This window comes from Pseudorca crassidens, chromosome 3 (assembly GCF_039906515.1).
Source record: "Pseudorca crassidens isolate mPseCra1 chromosome 3, mPseCra1.hap1, whole genome shotgun sequence".
Taxonomy (NCBI): domain Eukaryota; kingdom Metazoa; phylum Chordata; class Mammalia; order Artiodactyla; family Delphinidae; genus Pseudorca; species Pseudorca crassidens.
Genome location: NC_090298.1, coordinates 100926071 through 100947085, shown reverse-complemented (window position 1 = coordinate 100947085; position 21015 = coordinate 100926071). Strand labels below are relative to the sequence as shown.

Below are 21015 nucleotides of genomic sequence, written 5' to 3'. Positions count from 1 at the left end.
GCCGGTTCTGCTAGGTACAATCAGGGAATGAAATAGCTGCCCCCTCCGAGACCTGGTGTGTCAAGAGGAAGAAAATCAATTCCTATCACCCAAAGATCTACCACTCCAGAAGACCAGTAAAAACTGCTGGCTACCCTGTGGTTCTGGAGCACTTAAAGGTAATTTTAACCAGTAAAAGGACACAAATTGCGAGTCAAATGGAGCTCATTCTTTAAGAATCTATAGGAGGGGCAGAGGGCAACTAAAATAAACCCAGAGAGGAATTTTCCTCTGTACTGTCCTTTCCAAGGGTATTTACTGAAGAAACAAAACCAGAACACACTCAAGTGCCTGCTTGATGTAGAAAAACCTGCATGTGCTGAATCCATTAGAAAACTGTTCAATAACAGTCTTCCTTGTGAAAATATTAGCCTTGTAATGGTTCCAAGTTCAGCATCTCCACAGGTTATCTGTTACATAAGTGGTCGCGGTGGATGTAGGATGGCTGGGCAGAATTTGCAGTCCTAATGGGCTTCTACGTTTTCTACGTAGTTAGGAATGCTCTCCTGAAGGCACTGCTGGAATGCCTTGCTGTACTTGAGGTCATTAAAAATGCTTATCAGCTTGAAATAACAATCTGAAGACTGATACTAACATGAAGCAAATGTTTGACATGGCTCTTCACATAGGTCACTAATTTCCATATTTTCCTCTAGTCCAGCCAAGCAAACTACACTATCACCCAGCCAGTCCCAGGAATGGCACTTTCTTTTGTTCTGTCCCAATAGCTTCAAAATTATGAGAAGCCTGCTGTGAGAGCTGAAGAGAGAAACTGGCACATATAAGCAACACTGCTCAGGACAAAGAAGGCCGGATGCCCAATTATTGACTTAAAGTCTCAGAACAGCAGTGCAATCCTTTCCTCCTTTTCTTTGGCAAGCTCTTCCAAAAGTGCAGTCAGCCTTTTCACTGATATCTGAAATTCCTCTTTAGGCTTTACATAAGCAAGTGAAATCAGGGGTATGAAACAATTACTCAGACAATTTGAGAAGACATAAAATTTTGTTTTATACTGAGAATGATTTATGAAGACTATTGTCTTAATGATTCTTTTGGTCATTTGAAAATGCTATTCTCCCCTTTGCCAGTCTAAGCAAAAAAAGGGCATCTTAACAAATCTTATTAATTCTTATGTTTGTTTGTAGAGCACCATGACTGGGGCTCATAAATGCAATACACGAAGAAAACGGAGTCATTATTTCAAAGACATTGGCTTTTACAAATTTTAAATGTTCTTCCTGCTCCTTTCTTCATTCCATGAATTTCATACGAGCTGTGTTAAGACACTCCAAATATCACAACGTATTGTGAGATAAAATTGTAAAAAAGGACTCCTGCAGCTGTATCCGTGCCACTGTAAACAAGCTATACAAATTATCTACACAAATGGAGGAAAACCAGAATCTGGTCCCAAAGCCAAAGGACCTGAGTTGAGATCCAGCCTTTGCTCTTACTAGCCATTAGACCACATGCAAGCCACTTAAGATTTCTTTTTTCATTCTCCTCATCTATAGAATGGGGATAAAAACAACAGAATCCAATAAGGTTGTTTTAAGGCATAAGGCAGATAATGTACACAAAATCCAACGGCATGGTGCTTGGTACATATAGGAAACATTACATATATATTAATTGAAGTTACCATGGCACAAAATAAACTATCACCTAACATGACTCCCCCTGAAGAAAGGCTGTGGTAATATTCTAGGAGTCTATTTTTAAAATTTGAGATTGTCATGCTTGAAAAAGCATAATCTCTTGTTGACAATACCACAATTTACTGCCACTGGGAAAGTGTATGAAGCCAAAGGGATAAGGTTATATGCATGAGAAGCAATTTTCTTTGCCACAAACAAATGTGATTAAATCTATTTTAATACAGTGCTGACTTTATTTATATTTTTTTAAGACGGAGATTGGCATTTTGTGGTTCCAATTTTTTTTAAAAAGATAATTTATACTCACCCTTCTCAAAGGGAGTTAGTGATGATTTTTTACTGCATACACTGGACTGTGATCTGTGTACATCAGTTACTCACACTGGGATTTCCTAATGCAGAAACTGGTTGTAACTGAGACTCATTTAGTTAGTGTGATTGCTTATCTTTAATGGACGGAGACTTCCTCGATTAATGCCATACCAAAGATTTTCTTCTTAATTTTGGTTTCAAGAAAATCTATCATTTTTCCTTTTGACAAAAGTTAAGTTTGTTTATTGTAGGAAATTTGGAAAAAAGTGACAAATATAAGAAAGAAAATAAAAGCCACTTATAATTCTACCCTGAGTGATAATAACTATAAAAACAAGTTGTGACATAGTTTTTTCTAGTTTTATTATCTATTTCTCTTTCTCTCTCTCCAAAATTCAAAGTTGGTACCAAATTACAGGAACAGTTTTGTATCATACATTTTAATTCAATATTATATAATGAATATTTTTCTGTAAAATTCCATCATATGGATGTTGCTTCATCATTTATCCAATATCCTATCTGGAATATTTAGGTTGTTTAAAACATTTCTTTCATATAAAAAATACTGCAATGAATATCACTGCTTATAAATCTTTGAATACATTTTTGATGATTTTTTATGTTTGGATTTTGATGGACTAAAAATTTAAAGAGAGACAGATTACATAGCATGCAAATAGAAGATAATTAAAAATTTCTTCATACCTGGCCGAAGCAACCTGCGTAATGAATAAGGCTTGGAAAATCCTTAGAACAACTCAATTCAGCAATGGCTTCTGTTTCACTCACCATCCAGCGTACGCACTCCAATTGACCATTCTAGATTAAAAAGAAAAAAAAAAGAAATTTAAGGTAATTCAGGTTTGAAAAAATACCTCACAGGTGGTAATTTTACCAAGGGAAAAAAATCACATGAATTTTGGCTTTTATATCTGGCTTAATTCATTTACAATAAATGTATATCACCTATTCTATTTCTGAACAGTAATTTTGACTCTAAATCAACTGCATAATTTTTACTTAATACATTTTCATAATTTCATCAGTTATTTTAAAATCAACTTATTGAGGTATAATTTGCGAACTATGAAATATACTCTTTTTAAAGTACAGTTTCATGAATTTTGACAAATATATTCTCTTGTTAACTACAACTCCAGTCAAGATGTAGAACATTTCCACCGCACGCCCACGTTTCTAGTACTCCTTTGCTCTCATACCCCTCCCCTTTGCCCAGGCGACCACTATGATTCCTATCACAGCAGAATAGAGTATGTACTCTTTTGCATCTGGCTTCTTTCACCCAACATAATCCTTCTGAGATTCACCCAAGCTAGTGCTTGGAGATAGTTTATTCCTTTTTATTGCTGAGAAGTATTCCATTGTATAAATATACCACAATTTGTTTATCCATTAACTCTGCTTTTTCTCTTGATAGGTTAGCATGTTAGGAGTCCAAAATAAAGAAAAGGAAAATAATCCCGTTACACTGGCTCAAATGCTACTTTCACTGAAGCCTTCTCTGATTTCCTGCCCACGGTAGCCCTGTTCTCCTGTGCTCGGATCCCACACTGTGCAAACCAGGAAGGCAGTCGTGACATATGTAACCTAGTGATTAAGACCCAGACTTTGGAATGGATTTAAACCCTTAATCCACCACTTAGTTACGAGACTTTGAACAACTTACCTCATCTCTCTGATACTCAATTTTCTCATCTATGAAATAGCAGGGGTTAGTAGCAGCTACCTCATGGAGTTACTGTAAAGGTCAAATGAGGCGATGCATGTCAGCTTACTAAGCACATAATACGTCACCTTACACTGTATTAGAATGCTCTCTTAGATCCTCACAATAACTCCATAAGACAAATGAGACATTCAACTGCATTCCTGGTTTGCATGGTGTGGGACCTTAGAACAGGAGAAAAGAACTACTGTGGGCATGAAGTCAGGGAAGCCTATTCTAAAAACAAGACAGGGCGGGTAATCTGCTCATTCTTCATTTACTCCTATTTGGATAATGGAATTTCAAGTAGTCAACTTCCGTCTATTCACCCGCAGAATAGTTCTCTCTGATTGGGGCATCTAGCATGATCAGGTGTGTGCTGAATAGCTTCCAGGTGCCCCATTCAGATCTATCTCCTCCTGTTTCTGCCCTCCTTTCTGCCCAGGGAGGCTGATCTGTATGTGTTGGCTCCCTTGCCCCCTGGCTTCTGACTGGGTTTGGCTAATGGAAAGCAGTAACAGGAGACCAGGAAAAGAGAGTGAGTTTGAGGTCCCCCTTGTTCTCAACTCCCCCTTTATGGAGGTGCCACTGGTCGGCTGAGTCCTGCCACCAGTCAAAGGTCAAAAGTCAGCAGTTCTACTCAACCCTCTCTATCTCAAGGTCCTTCCCCTGCCCTTTCAGGCTCTGGGTTGGTAACTGTGCTCTGGTTGTTACTGACCCCAATATACTGCACTTTCCTTCACGGGCTCCCTACACCCTATCCACCCACCCTCCTTTTGTATATAAAAATTCATTACAGACTTTCCTTAAATTACACAATTTGAGCATGCAGTGTTTCTTAGGAGAATTTAAAAAACCCCACTGACACAACGTGCTTCATTCCCTCTGAATAAAGAAAGGTGTAGGAACCATACTGAGCGTCTATGAGGCAAGACAATTTACATCAATGGATATTTACACAGAACACAAAAATATGAGGCAATAGTTCTGATTTTAGTAATTTGAGTCTTCTCTCTCTTTCTTTCTCTCTCTCTCTTTTTTGGTCAGTCTAACTAAAGGCTTGCTAATTTTTAAAAATCTTTTTATGAGACCAAATTTAGTTTTGCTGATTTTCTCTATTATTTTTCTATTCTCTACTTCATTTATTTTTGCTTGAAAAAATTTTAATTTTCTTCCTTCTGCTTGCTTTGAATTTAGTTTGCTTTATTTTTCTAGTTTCTTGAGGTAGATTAGGCCAATAATTTGAGATCTTCCTCCTCCTCCTCGTCCTCTTCCTTCTTTTTTTAATTTATTTTTTAATTTAATTTTTATTTTTTTTGCAGTACGCGGGCCTCTCACTGCTGTGGCCTCTCCCGTTGTGGAGCACAGGCTCCGGATGCGCAGGCTCAGCGGCCATGGCTCACGGGCCCAGCCGCTCCGCGGCATGCGGGATCCTCCCGGACTGGGGCACGAACCTGTGTCCCCTGCATCGTCAGGCGGACTCTCAACCACTGTGCCACCAGGGAAGCCTCTCCTCCTTCTTTTTTAAACATATGCATTTACAACTATAAATTTCCCTCTAAGCATTGCTTTAGCTGCATGCTTAAATGTTGGTATGTTGCATGTTCATTCATCTCTAAATATCTTACAATTTCTGTTGTAATTTCTCTTTTGATACAATTATTATTTTGAGGTGTAATTCTATATACTTGTGAATATCTTAAATTCCCTTCTGTTATTAATACCTAACTGTATTTCTTTATGGTGGAAGGACATACTTTGTATGATTTTAATCCTTTTAAATTTATTGAGATCTGTCTTATGACCTAACATATGGTCTATCATGGAGACTATTTCATGTGCACTTGAGAAAAATGCATATTCTGCTGCTGTTGGGGAGAATGTTCTGTTAGATGTGTGTTAGGTTTAGTTACTCAAGGAAATGTTTAACCAAATAAAAAGTTGCTAGAGAGGGAAAAGGAAATACTATATCACTACTATGAGTTTGAAAGCAGTATCACTTGCCATTATTAGAAATACCAAGAAAACAAAAAATGTTAGTAGATTCTACTGGGAGATTTTTGCCTGCTGAAGTCCCTGAGCCTTGGGTCACTCACTGTATGTTAAAAAGGAATATCAGTAGGTTATATGTTTTCTCACCAGACCAGCATTTTGTCTTTGGGCTTACTCAGAAATAAAAAGAGAATCAAGGTTATTTCATTCCAAATCCGTTTAGATTCTAAAGTAATTTCTTGTGCTGGCTCCATTTTAGAAAACAGACTGTTCTCACCTTTTAGAAATCTTTCTTTACAATTATTTTGCTTAACTGTTGCCAAAGGGCACTTAATAATGCCTGTTGAACTCCCACAGTATCTAGTGTTGGGTCCCCAGAAAGCACTCAATAAAGTCTGCATGTAGCTGGCAAGAACTTATGATGTTCCATATTTAAGGAGTTTAACAGTGTGGGGAGATGTTCTTAAGCCTTGGTATGACTTCAGAGCCCCTTTTCTAATGTAATCTTTTTATTTGATACCTTGTCTCTGACTCTGCTTCCTGTCAGCCAACACATATTATCTGAGCAACTTCTGCCCATTTGTACCAAGTTTGTTTTCTTTAATGACAGCAGGGTTCTCAGAACTGTGCTTAAGGAGGTGAAATACCACCAGTTAGTTACTAGTGTTCAAAACAGGGTCCTAAAATGGAAGAATGATGACTTCTTAGCACTCCCTCAATTTCATCAATGTCCATCACAATACACTAATGGACTGAGGCAGGACATGTGTCAGGACAGACGGCCAAAGAGGGTGGCATATATTATAAAATATTTGTATTTACTGCTTTTGTAAATTCTAGACTAAACAAAGGAGTAAAAGAATACTTCCAGTTCTCAGATCATTGTCCAGAAGTAAAGTATGAAAAGCCTGAGACCGCAAAACTCTAAGAGCTTTTGAGTTCTGTGGGCTTGATGTATGTTCTTCATCGAAGCAAAAAAAATTTTATTGTTTAAGTTTGCATGCTGATTGTATGATGGGGATCCTATGTTGACTGGAGCAGTTTAAGAATGAATTAACACTTAATATGGATACCATAGAAGGAGTTTACCCAGGGTTGGCTTAATGACCACTAAATTTCTTATGTACTTTCCTACTCTGAAGATCCTTACCCTATCAGAACAAGCACTCGGGCATATAAATTAACAAAAACACTTCATCCAACTATGTAGTTAGAATACATTCAAAATGCACCATTAATCAGGAAAACTAATGAGAACTGTATTTTATAAATACTAAAACGGCAAGGCGAATGTCAACAATCACTGGCATTGCAAGAATATTTTAGTCATAACTGACACATGCCCACTGATTACCAAACCCAACTCCTGCCTTCCTACAGGATTCCGACATGGGACTAGATCCTGAATTCGCCATCCTGCACTTGTATTACTGATAATTTACCTGCCTTATCCACCAGGCTATCAGTTCCTTAAGAAAAGGGACTATGTCTCATTTAAATTTGTTTTGCCAGCAGCTTAACACAGTACCTGGTGGACTTGTACACATTGCTGAACTCCACCATGCTTGACTTTGACTTCACATTTCATTTCTCTTTCTTCTTGATAGCTGCCTGCAGTTCACCTCTTAATCTGACATAGCATCATTTACAACTAAAGGAAAATGATATTCGCTGGGGTCATGGATTTCTTATTTGATCAAAAAAGCTAATCACTGAGTAACATTAAATAAAACAGAAAACAACTGTTTCATCTTTGCTGAATGATAAATAAATGGAAGACACAAAAATTCAGATTTGCATAAGAGGTATACTGGGGAAGGAAACTGCTTGTTTTTCAAATATAAGACGTTCTTCAGGGAATTCACAAGCAGACTTCTTTAACTAGCAAGTTCCCCTAGTAAATTTCAGTATAATTCCATTTATAAAAATTACGACTATTCAGCTTTTAGAAGACGTAACTATTAAGTAAAGTAAAGTACATATGCAGAAGCACAAGATATATATATTTCCCCAAACTTCACTTCTGGCTTATTAATAAATGTGACTGAATTCCACATTTATTTACCAAAGATCTTAAAAGTAATTTTAGTTTAATAGTTAACCTTCTAGTGATGTGTTTTATTTTACAGAGGCACTCGCTGCAGTGCTATAAAAGACCATGTTTTCCTGTACCACAGTTTCTAGGTTTTAACTCTATCCCAGTCAGCATTAATATGTGGAGTTTTTGACAGATAACATACTGTACTCTGCAAGAGCCAAACGCAAACTTGGCACTGATATTCTAAACAACTCCTGATACTGCAGACGTTTAAACTTGAGACGTAAGTAATCCATTAGAAGTCCACTTTATTGTCTGAAATACTTCTGAGTGCTAGCATCCTTTATAATACACCTTTTCCTCATTCGTCTTGCTCATTATACTCACATTAGGAAAAAATGAAACAGTCTCACACAGATCCAGGGGTGGTTAAGGATAACAGAAATTCTCAGAACGGCAACAGATCATTTTCCTTTCTCTTTATTAGCTGATTTGAAGCTTACCCTAAATTGGAATATAGTCTCGAAATCTCAAAGCAGCTAGTGACTGAAATGATTAACCTTTTAAGTACAATAGGTTCCTTTGCTGTTTGCTTGGTATATCACTCTTCTCTCCCACCATTCTAACACTGAAACTTACTAGGAATCTTCAAAGACAGAAACCCAACTTTTAGCTGTGGAGGGCCCGGCCCCCAACCAGTCACCTTGATGGCCAGGCCCGCTGGAGTCAACTTCTCCACATTTCGCTCGTTGAGGCAATCTTCTCCCATCAAAGACGTGAGATGCTGCAGACATTCTGCATGTCCCTGCGCTGCGGCAATGTGTAAGAGATTGTTTCCGCTTTCATCGTGAATTTTGTCTAAATTGTCGGCAGCTAGGTGTGGCTGAACACAGAGTGAGAGGAGAAAACTTAAGTCAATAAATCACAAGGAGATGCTATGGAGGTTTTGCTCTGGGCACTGGGAAGAAGAGATGAGCTTCCAGAAGCTCTGGTGGCAGCCATGGGGCTCTAATAAGTCAGAACTCCTTGCGATTAATTCTAATGATTTTCAATGACATTTTTGTTATACTGCACTTTAGAACATGAATGCTCAAGTGACTTATCTTCATGGGAGACATCTGACAGACAGGAGTCAGCAAGTCTGTAGCGGTTCCAAGCTGGCTTTCTAACAACTGCGATGACACTGAACGGTAACTGGCAGCTTCCCTGTCTGTCTCCTCTACTCCTGCTAAGTTCTGAGGGCCAGGCTGTGTTTTATTCCCTGTTGTAGGTTCGTTAAATGAATGAACTACCTGTCTTAACCATCTGCATTGCCTTGAACTGTGGAGAGCTGGCTTTGACGGCAAGCTACGTGACGAGTGCCGCAGACAATGCTCCCACGGGTACCTCTAGACACTTTCATCCCTAAACAAACTCCTGGGGCATCTGGAGGCTACCTGGCCTTTGATTCCTTCACCTCTAGTGAAGTTCAGTCCCCTGAGTATAAACTCGTTGATAAAGACTGGGTAAAACAGAGAGGTCTTATCACTTGGAAAACATGAAAACATGGGAAAGACAAAAGAAAGGAATGAACCAAGGAGAAATAGAGAGGAAGAGCCAGGAGAAGTGGAAAAGACATCTTCAGGAGATGAAAAACATATTACCTTACTTTGTAAAACTGTTCAATCATATCATCCTATTATAACACTAAGATGTGTGATAACAGACCAAGCGCATTGTACTTATCTACTCACGGCTCTACCCTAAGTAGAATCACACTGCCAGGATGTGATGATTTTCTTGAATGAGACTTTAATTAACACCACAGTGTCAGCTCAGGCTTACTACTGTTTGATCCAAGTCTGGAAGCCAGGAAAGAACAACGTAGGCAGATGGAATGTGACTGCAGTTTAGTTTTCTCTGAGCCTAAGCAGAACAGACTTTTCTTACATCATATAACTCTGTGTCTAGAGTCTTTGGAAAAGCTTCTTCATTCTCCCTAGACATGCAGACCTGGAACTAAAAAAAAAACTCCATGTGGGTCAGAGGGCAGTCAAGCTCTAGGGTAAGTTTCTATCTGCAAATGCTTTCAAACATCCTGGTCCAAGTCTTCTGAATAATGATCAGGATAAAACAGAAGACCCTCTGTTCATGTATCTGGCAGGTCCCCCATCAGCAAGGAACTGACATCCCCACAAATAACTGAGTGAGAGCATTGGGAACCATTTGAAAAGCAAAAAAGAAAGACATTAAGATTCATATGAAAGAAAGTGCTGGGCTTTTTTCGTTTTGTTTTTGTTTTAGACTCTGTGTCCTTATTCCAGTTGAATTCAGGCAAAGTTCAAGTGAAATAACACTCCCCTCTATAGCCAATTGTTTTTCCTTGTGCTAACCACCTAACTTATAATTTTAAAACTCAAAAGTCACAGCTCCCAACCAAAGCCACAAGTAGAGATGGAACAAAACTTAGAACAAAACCATCATCGTTCTGTAACTAATGAATGGAGCTGATAAAACTGGAGTCTCTAGATTGTTATTGTGTATACGGAATTAATCCATACTTACCAGGAGAGATATTTGCCCTTCTTTAACGATGTTCAGGATGCTTTTTACTTTTTTCAGGTACTCACTCCTTTCTTCTGGGCCTTGGGAGCTGGTCCAGTTCATGCCACCGACCTGCTCCTCTAGTTTGGGGTCTGGTGCTGAGGACTGCAGATGGAAGGCCCTGAGCTGGCAGTCTGGCATGGCCTTGTCAACTTTCCGACCATGAGGCTCACTAAAGGTCTTATTTGGGAAGTCCTTACTCTGGTTTTCAGGCTCATATGCAGAGCCACATTTAACCAGAGGAGGAGAACTCTCGGATTCTTCAGTGGAGAGCTTCTGCTGGTCACGGACGACAGAGGATGTTTTTCTCAAGTGAGGGCTTTTCACAGGAGAGAGAACACAAAATGGTGTCATGTTGGACAGTGAGTTCTCAGCATTTCCTGTAGAACAGGCTTTGCTAGAAAGGCCATTGATGCTTGTGCATAAACCCAAAATTCTTTTTTCTGAAGTCACCTTGGCAAAAGAGGCAAGCTGTTGACTGGACTTAATGTAAGGCACATCCAGAATCTCATCCATGTCGAGGTCATAATGCTCCAGTTCGCCCAGCAAGGGGCTGGGCTCCGTGCTCTTACTTGGAGGGCTGCTCTCTCCATCTCTGGGGCTGAGCTCCTCAGGTTGGGGGCCTGGGTCAGAATCACCCCCTTTCTGGTACTCTGCCTTCTGGTTCTTTTGGTCATCACTTTCATTGTTCTCCAGAGTCTCTGGCTGATGTTTCAGTGGGGACACTCGCTTCACTGGGCGGAACTTACTGTATACGTCGGCGATTCCCGTGGGCTTCTGTGTGTTTGTAATAAGAGTTGAGACACTGCAATTCCAGCTAGAGCTAGAAACTGTTTTAAGATAAATGAAAAGAGGGAACTATTAAAAACTCTTTTAAAATAAATTAAAATAGGGGACTATCTGAAACACTGAAAATAGCGTGGCCATGCAGGCAGACATGGTCCACTCAAGTAATGCTCAAAGGAAGCCCGGGACAAATTAAGGACGAAGCTCAAAGGGGACGAATTAAGAGAGAACGCATATCATAAAACAAACGGTTCATACTTACCATTGAAAAGCAGTCAGTGATAAAAGAAAGTTATGACATATTGGCTCAAAATTATTCAAGTAGTAATAATAGTGAAGGCAGACAGCTAAAGAAAACAAACCCAGACAGACACTCAGGTTTATTCCCTGGGCGGTGGCACCTCCTTGATAGTATTTTGATACTTGCCATCACCCTGAAAAAGAGAATTGGAGGACAGGATCCTTTGTGTTAAACGAACTTCCAAACTAATCCAGGGAGAGAAGGGATGTACGCGCATATGTGCACACGTGCACGGGTATACTCTGAAAGCTTATGACGATGTCTCAGAGAAAGAAGGGATGAATGGCTTAATACTGGGCAAACTTAAACTCACACCTATTGGGTGATTCCCTAGGTGATTTGTTAGGTGGATTAGGGAAAGAACAGGAAGGAATGAAGTGGTCAGGACTGACTGGACCATGGGACATAAGCCATGGTTGAGTTCATCCCACCACAGGCTGAGTATTCCAGTCAACCATCACTCACGGGCATTTGACAGTACCTTCTGGCATATGACACAGCAACATAACGCACCAGCTTCACACGGGAACGTGCTCTTTAAGAGTCACTGCTGCCCTTGGTCATTTGGAAAGAGGAGAAGGAAGGTGCAAAGGGAGGGTGAAGTAGGCAGACTATTTGTTTTTCTTCTCATTTCTTGCAAAGTTTAGATGAAGACTGTATAGTCTGCGTCCGAGTGCCTGGCTGAGACGGAGTGTAACGGGAGGTGAAAGGTAAGCACCACCTCCTCCTGCAGTGCGGCGGCCTCATGTGACCGGCTGCCCCTTCCTCCCTCAGCCTCGATGACACCACCTCCTCTCTGGGACACTCCCTTGACTGCGAAGATGACCCCGCACTCTTGGTAGCTTGCAGCCCACCAGTTTACAGATTCCTACTCCCTTCCCACTGAGGTTACACCATCCCCCATCAAAGGGGTGAGGTTTCAGGACATGCCCTCTAACTAGGCATCTCCCATCGCTCTCTCCTCTTCTGCAACAACAGCAGGTGGGAAGTATTTAACCCCAAAGCATGTGTTTGTGTCTGTTCTTTGCTATGGAGCACAACCAAAAAGTAAAGGAGCTAAGACGAGGGTGTACTCAGGTCTGTAACTTCTGCAACAGTCCCTGGCTACCATTGATTCTTGGGGTGAAAGCAGGATATAAATTATGAAAAGTTCCCCAAATTTAGACCCTTGGTCATTCTTCATCCTACTGCTATGTGTTCCAAAAGGATTCATATAAGTTCTGGAACCAAAATAAGGAGGTGAGAGTGAGTGTTCTAAGCCTAAATGCTATGTACCTATTTATTGGTGGGTGAGCTCTTTACTCCAAATGGCCCACAATTTTGCTTGTGGTTTCAGAGGGTCTGCACGAAGCGGTCCTTCTCTGAGGACTTTTGGGAATCTAAGAGAATACTCTGAGCTGTGGAGGGAGGCCTGGATTCTGTCCAGTAAGAAACAGGTATTAACAGAGAATGTTCCAGAAGGGAAGGAAGGTGTCTAGATGCTCTTAAGCTGCTGCTTCTCTTGCCTTCTGCTGGCTCTGGTTCTCAGTTGTATACAGTACTTGGCACAGAGCAGACAATTAACAAGTGCTAGTATTTGAATTTGAATCTCACTTTGTCCAACGCATTACATTTCTTTTTAAATGCCCAAAGAGTATCCTTCTCAGGGATTTACGGCTTAATTTCACAGGGGACAAAAGTCCTGTTAATAAACTCAGAGGAGTGGTAATCACCAATGAGAGCTAGATTTTCTAGTTATTTATGAAATGTAAATAGGCAAAGGCAAAGACTAATTCCTGTTGTTCCATTATAAATTTAAAAGTCTTTCTATCCTTTATATGTCCCTTTCTCCCTCAAAATGTAAAGCTAAAAAACATTAAGGCCTGCCAGAAATTTCTGCCAAGTCTTTCTCTCTTCCTTTCAAGAATATATGGTTACTTACTTATTTAAACCAACAGAAAAATAGTGGACACAGAGTTTATAAATGTAAATATGCCTTAAATTTTATCCATCAATTTTCTGAAAACCTTAAAATAGAGTAGGAAAAAAATATATATATTTCTTAACATTTCTGAGATACATATATATTATTAGGGATAGTATTTGCTGGTATTTTCCAATTACCTTCATTTTTTGGAAACTTCTTGATAATGTGCATCTCAGAATGCAATAAAAAATTTTAAAGCCACATAACTTAGTGGGCCAATACAACGAGAGCATTGTATCAATATATTTATGTATCGTATAAGGTCGTGGGTTCAAAGGGCTACTCTTTTATGTTGGCTTTATTTACATGTGAAATTTTTTCCAAGTGATACAGGGAAATGGATACCATATGTTTCCCAGCTGTTTTGTTCTGACAGGAGCCATTAAGAATGCTCTATGGAAATGAATTCTGTCTGAGTCTTATGAAAACACTTCTTTCCACAGAAGAGCCTAGAAACTGAAGAAGGGGCATCAACATTAGGCTGGTTGTCCTCCTTATTCAAACTTATCACTCTTTTTTAGGCTGAGAGGGAAATCTGTGCTTTCCAGTCTGTGTCTTGACTACCTGGAAAAAAATCCCAGTTATGAAAAGTGGATTAGATAACAGTTTTTTGTGAGAATGCTCTAATTTATTACTATATAATATACCTGTCTGAGGAGAAGGACAATTTTATATATATATATATATATATATATATATATATATATATATATATATGATAAAACGCAATTAGTTTATTTCTCCTAAGCTGGGAAAATGGGTATTTTAAGTACAACACAAGTAAAAGGGTCCTTAATGACAGGCAAGATTTTCACTTCCGATTCTGTAAGTCTACCAAAAATTCCACTTATACTGTTGTTCTACCCCGACCCCATGAAACACTTCTTATAATGCACGGAAACAAAGATCAGACTAACTAGGGCTTATAGGAAGATTTTGAGGCTCAAGTTGTTTCCTGGAAATCATGAATAAATACTTCACATGTTAAACTTTAAATCCCAGAAAATTTTATCGATTATTTTATGAGATCTTGACAAGCTCTGTGAGAAGGGTCTGTGTCTAATTTACCTCTCTATCCGTCAAAGCACCCAGCAAATTGCTTTACATGAGTAGGTTCTCAGTGACTTTTTTGGGTGAGTGGATTCATTTTTAACATCTTATGAACATAAACATGCCCAATATACCTTAAACCTGTCTACCTGATTATGGCACAAAGTTTCTAAAATGGTCAGTAGGTAAATGGCAATGCATTCGAGGCTGATTTGTAGACCACAGTTCCCTCTTCCAATCTAACTGGCATTTGGAATGTCTCTGATCTCCAGCAGGGTATTTCCAGTTGCCTGCTGACCATCCACAGGTCACCATTTATTCAACAAGCATTTAATGTGAGCCTGGGATGTGCACGTTATGTGTAACAGGTAGCATGCTCTGATCCAGGGGTCTTATCACCCCTACCCTCACCTGCTTCTTGCCTTCCCCCTCCTCATCCAAAACACACACACACACACATATGCGCACACACACACACGCATATGCACACACACGCTCTACTCTGTCTTCCTTAAATGTATTCCTCATATACCTGGCCTGAATCACATGACCATGTATGCAGCCTCCCAAGCAATCCATCTCCAAGGCATCCCTGCCCCTCATCCCTTAGGTACCAACTCCTACGTAGCCTGATCCTAAATCCTTCTTTAATCTGGTCCCTCTATTCATCTTATTATACTGACTAGACCCTTCCACAGTCCCTGCAGGGTTTCTTTTCTTCTTTGGTTTCCCTTTTGATCCTGAGTCATCCCCTCTTCAGATAAGTCTGATTTTGTCACTTCTTAGTTCAAAAACCTTGAAGAGGCCTTGTACTGCCTAAAACAATATTTCCCCCTATGTGGGACACATACCCCTGCAGTATCTAAGGTGGTGCACAGGAACCATAAATCCCCCTGACTCAGAGAGTAAGCAAGCTATATACCTTTCAACTCTTTCTTCCTCTTAATTAATTTAAGGACTCTCAGTTTGGTGCTACAGTGACTTTAACTACTCTCCCAAACTTACAAACTCCCTTCAGAATAATGAAACTGTGGGCCTTTAGCTCAGAGACTTTCATAAGCAAAGAGTTAGCAGAAATGCTTTATTTTCATCACATTCATTTTAACGATGTCCTTGAATTTACTGCAAGTGACATTGATTTTTTACTTACAACACTGACATAAAGTTTCTTCCAAAAACAAATATGCTTAAAAGTAAATGGTTTTAGAAAAATAAGTTAAAAATAATAGTACAAGTGGTTTACAGGTCAAACAAAAATAAGAGAGGTTGTGGAAATAATACTTAAACAACTAAGCTTTGGGAAACCCTGACTTTCAGGATAGTAGCTAAACTCTTTATCATGGTAGCTATCAGCTCTTTTATTTATTTTCTAATTTATCTTCTCATCTCAGCACCACCATTCCCACGTCACTAATTTTTCTCTGCATTTCCATCGCTAAACTCACCCGCTTCTGGGTACCCCAGGTCCTTCCTTCTCTTCTCCTGCCTTTGGGCAAGTTCGCCCTCTCCTACGACACCTTTGCTGCCTTCTCTGCCTGAGATGGAAGCTCATCTGCCAGGATTCCCCTCAGGTGTTCCTCCTTGGTGCATATCCTCTGACTTTCCCAGGGAATCGTTGTCCTTTGCTTCTCAGTGTCCTGAGATACATCTGCCCATACCTAGAGTCACGCATTTATAAAGTTCTGTTTCAACAATTCACTCATGCATCTGTCTCACCTTCTCTCTTGAGAGTCCCTCAAGAGCAAAGATGGCTCGTGAACCTCCTTGTGTTTATAACCAGCCCTCTGTCTAGCACAGCATCTCACAGATATTGGGGCTCAAGGGCTAAACCTTTTAAAGAATAAATGAATGAAGGGGGAGGGAGGGAGCAAGAGGGGGGAAGAAGGAACAAAGGAATATGCTAGACCAAAGATGCAATGTATACTAAATACATATGAGTCTTGTCACAATGAGTCACTCTCGCCACATTTTGGACACACTGAGTGTGTTGAATATTTCAAAGACAGTCTTGGTAAAGCTATTGAAGATGTGCTGCATATTAAAGTATTTTCATGTATTTCCTAAGTTCTAAGCCAAAACTTCTTCATCTGTAAAATAAAGGGGTTAGACACATGATTGCTAAGACCTGACCCACCTCTAAATTTCTATGACTGTATGGAATGTCTACAAATAACAGGGCTCTTTATTCTGAATGACTCACTATGAAACACTATAATTCTTCTGGATCCATGTATTTCAACAGATCCTCACAAATTTATAATTATGAGGCTAAGCTGATTGCTGACACAGAACAACTCTTTGGCTCTTGGGACTGATACATTAGTATTTTCTTAGGAAGATAATGTACAGTTTGCTATTGCAACGGTGGATCCAATTTTCAAGACCGAACGTCAGTGCTGGCTCCCAAAATGCCTATTTTACTTCTAAATATGGAGTTTTGTGTCCATATTAGAAAATTAGCTTTAGACATCAAGAAGAGGAAGAAAAGGATGTGTCTTTAGGATAAAATACTGTTTTCCTACTATTTATTGTTAGAAGTGAAAGGAATACTATTTTCCTTGAGAAACAAAATGGTCAGCTTTAGCTGTAATTGCCTTAAAATGTACACAACAATGAACTTCACATCTACAGCTGCTAGAAACCCAGGCACCTTCAAGGACATGACTTCTAAGTTCTCCAGGATTCCATTTCCTTCCATTTTTATACCTAAGAGAGGGACGTTGTGAAAGATTAGGAGGGTCAATGCTAGAGTCAAGAGTTTCCTTAATCCGATGTAAATGAAATCCATCGTGGGCTTACTCATCACAAACACTTCAGGTTCTAAGGCGTGGTGACAGGTATACTTATCTCATGACAACAAGAAGATGGGTATGGAGCCTGAGTGAAGACTACTTGCTGGGTGCTCTTCTGTACCACCCTTGGAGACTAGATTGGAACCTGATCCAAGAAAGGGTTGGGTTAACTCTGAATCTGGGGTACTGTGTCAGGCCATGATGTTGGGAAGAGCCAGTGGGTGTGAGAAATGTTCCCATGGAGTTGTTTGCTCATCCCTTTCATTGGTGTCACAGACCCTTTATTGACGGTGTTGTGAGGCTGAAGGGCAAGTACAGAGGACTTTCTTATAAAAATATCAACCAATGATTTATTCACATTGAGATGTTAAAATATTACTGGAAAAGATTCATTGATGTGGTTCTAAACTTCCTAAGTGGCTACTGATATAAAGCAGCTGTAGAAAGTCAGATTTCCCAGTTTCCCAATTTCATAATTTCCCAAGTTTCCTAATTCCCAGCCCAACCCAGAACTGTCAAGACCTGCTCACATCACTTTGTACCCCATCTGCACCCATTTCTTTATTGTGTAAAAACTCACAGAAATACTCAAAAGCCCTTACTACCTTGGGTAGAAAAGATACTTCTTCACCAAAGACGCATGTTCTATCATGAAATCAGACTCAATATTTTGACAACTTTAAACCTTTGGGCCTTGAAAGTATGGTTCCCATAGAAGACAAATGAGTGATTCTGAAGAGAGCACATGGTTTCAGAGTTATTCTATCACCTAAAAAGCATGCTGACCTTCACTCTGACATCAGCAAAACCTCTTGAGTGGATTAAGTCTCACATCCACTCCAGGCCCATTACCAGATTTCCTTTCTGTTTTTTCCTCTCTCAGTGCTGAATTATAGAGAGAGATACGCATCCAAGGATGGTGCAGAGGCTCATCAAGCAGAGAAGTGTGGAACCAGGGGAGAACTTGCTCAGTGTGCTTTCTGGAAAGTGCAGAATCACGCTTACCAGTTTTAACTGAAGGTGGCAATGTTCTACAGCGCTGATCTGTCAAGGGCAGGAAACACCAAGATACTGCTCCTTGCTAAGGGAACAAGAGGCAGATGGGGGAGGTTTGAAAAATCCCTATCCTCTACCCTCTACTAGCCAGCTCCAACAGATGGCTCCCAGAATGCCGTCAGTAAAATGTTTCTTTTCCTCCTCGATGTGAAGTCAGGTATCCACGTTAGGAATACAACTTTAGACACAAGAAGAGTAAAGGGGGTATATATCTTTAGGGTGCATGAGTGTTTTTTTTTTTTTACGAAACATTAAATGAATTCTATTTTCCAGAAACAAAGTGGTAAGTGTATGAAACCTAGTCCCACTTTGAGAGGGACGCGCCTCAAGGTCTGGAGGGGAGGAGAAATGGGAGGAAGAACTAGCCCAGCCTGCAGCCTCCTCTTCCTCTGGGCAGCCCCGTGGGGTCCACCCAAGCAAGCTGGTGGCCGGGTGGAGTTCTCCGTTACAGGCTGCAGAGAGGACAGGGCAGGTGCAGGGACGCAGCAAAGTGCAGATAGAGGCCCCTGCAGGACAGAGCCTGGCAGAGCCGCGCTGCCTCCTTTCCTACTGCCGTTCGGTACACGCTTCTCAGGCACTGTTACAAACAATGAAAAAAACCAAAACACTTATGTGTGTTTTAAAAGTTCCTCCAAATGCTATTTATTAATTAGAATTTTCCTAAAATGTCCTCCATCATTAAAATTATGAATACAATATATTTGCATAAAACTTTCTATGTTTCTGACCACAAGTCAAGTGTATGATGTCACTAGACGTTTTTACAACTCCGGAGGATGGATGAGCAGTGCTTCCGTATTCTCACTTGAAAATAAATGCGAACTGAGGGAGTTTCAAGTGTTATGTGGAAAATTACATACTATGCTGACTGCTCAACCAGGACTGAGGTTCCCTGACTCCAACTTTCTCTCCATAACACCGCAGAACTGCCTTATCAAAATTAAAATTATTCCCTAAACATGCAATTCACATTTTCTCTATTTGGGTCACATGTAGGCAATGGAATTCCAGAAACCAGTAGTAAAACCTGGTTGTACTCATTTCAGATTCATTTTAAGCTAAATCCCAAACTGTACTCTCTGCCGAGATTTTGGTAACCACTGACTATGAAGTAACATTAGGAAAATGGTTTTTAATAACAACTTTTCTTAGAAACAGTTGAGTGGAAGAATTTCCCTACTTTGTTTATCTTTAGCGGCATCAGCCTAAATTTAGAGTCATCTTATCACAGAAAATTTGTTCTGATTTCAGGTGCCAATTCTTTCAACTGGTTAAAGGTGGCAATTCCTTTCCAATATAAGCAAGACATATAGGAATACAACAGAGCTTGTTCAGAAGTGCTAAAGTAATTGGCAGAATGCTAAAAGACTCTTACAGGGTCCACTCATTCCACAAACATCTGCTGAATGTTCTCTGTGCACATGGCTGTAGGGGTACAGAGGGGAATGAAATAGACATAATCACCGTCCTTATGGGGCAAGCAGATAGTCAAGCAAGTATACAGATGAATGAGAAATTATAAAATGCAGAGTTCTTTGATGGAAACAAGTAGGGTCCTGGAATAGAGAACAGCTGAGAAGCCTTACCATGGAGATGACATGTAAGCCAAGACCTGAGGATGAGAAGAAGACAGTTATGAGGATCCGGGGGAAAATACAAGAGAAAAGACAATTCTGTGAAGATATGGGTAGAAGGAAGCCCATTCTCAAATGCCTAACGCAGGAGAGAATCTGGCAGGTTCCATAGTTCTTCTATCTAGAGCAGAGTGAGCTAGGGTGAGGGAGATCAAAGATGAAGTTGGGGGAGGCTGTCAGGGGCCAACTCACTTGAGGGTTTTATGGACCACAGAAAGGAGTTTGGGTTATATTTTAAGTGAAATGGGGTATTCTTAGGGGGGCTTCACAGAGAATGAAATGCTCTGCTTTACATTTAAAAATATATCCTTGTGCCTCCTCTGGGGGAAATACGGGGTGGCAAGGATTGATGGTGAAGAAAGAAGTCAAAGTATTAGTTCATGGTTGTTAACCCAATGAAACGTAAAGGTGGCCCGACCTGGCTGGGGGCTGTTGAGATGGAGATAAGTGGACAGATGGGGATAGGCTTTGAGCACAGACGACTCAGGACCTGCTGATAGATGGAGGTGGAAATGAGGGAGAGGCAGAATCCTGGCTTCAGCCACGGAGTGGATATTTCAGTAAACTGAGTGCTGATAGCTGAGGGGGGTGTGAGGAGGAACAGGTTGGGGATGGGGATTCAAGAATTCCTCTTCATAATTCCACAAGGCATCCAATGGAGATATCGAGTGGGTCATTAATTAGGAGGCTAGAGTGATGAGGTGAGTAGCAGCAGCAAGTAAGGGGCATCTGAAGCCGTGAGAACGAATGAGCTATCAACCCAGAGAGACTTAGATATTGAGAGGAGAAAGGATCCTACTGAATACTTCCATACCACTTGGATACGTAAAGGTCAAGTAGAGAAAGGAGAGGAGTTGCAAAAGAGACTAAGGAGATGTCAGAGTGTTAGAAGAAAAACAAGGAGTGAGGTGGTATCACAAAGCCATGGGAGGAGAACGTTTCCAGAAAGGCACGGCCAATAGCCTCAAATAACACAGCAATGCCAAGCAAGATGAGAACATCAGTGTCAACGGATTTGACCAACTGAAGTTCTGACCTTCCCAAAAGAGGTGGAAGCCATACTGGAGATATTTAAGGTG

General features: G+C 40.3%; 1 protein-coding gene across 7 annotated transcripts in view; it reads right to left on the bottom strand.

Annotated features, from left to right (window-relative positions):
- Nucleotides 1-21015, bottom strand: part of SNCAIP (synuclein alpha interacting protein) — a 150988-nt gene that overhangs the window by 29521 nt on the left and 100452 nt on the right. For all 7 annotated transcript variants that reach the window (XM_067731562.1, XM_067731558.1, XM_067731556.1 and 4 more), the window contains exons 4-6: nt 10313-11181; nt 8472-8651; nt 2718-2831 (exon numbers count right to left, since the gene is read on the bottom strand). In XM_067731562.1, coding sequence (XP_067587663.1) covers nt 2718-2831; nt 8472-8651; nt 10313-11181 — 1163 coding nt within the window. The remainder of the gene's footprint in view (nt 1-2717; nt 2832-8471; nt 8652-10312; nt 11182-21015) is intronic.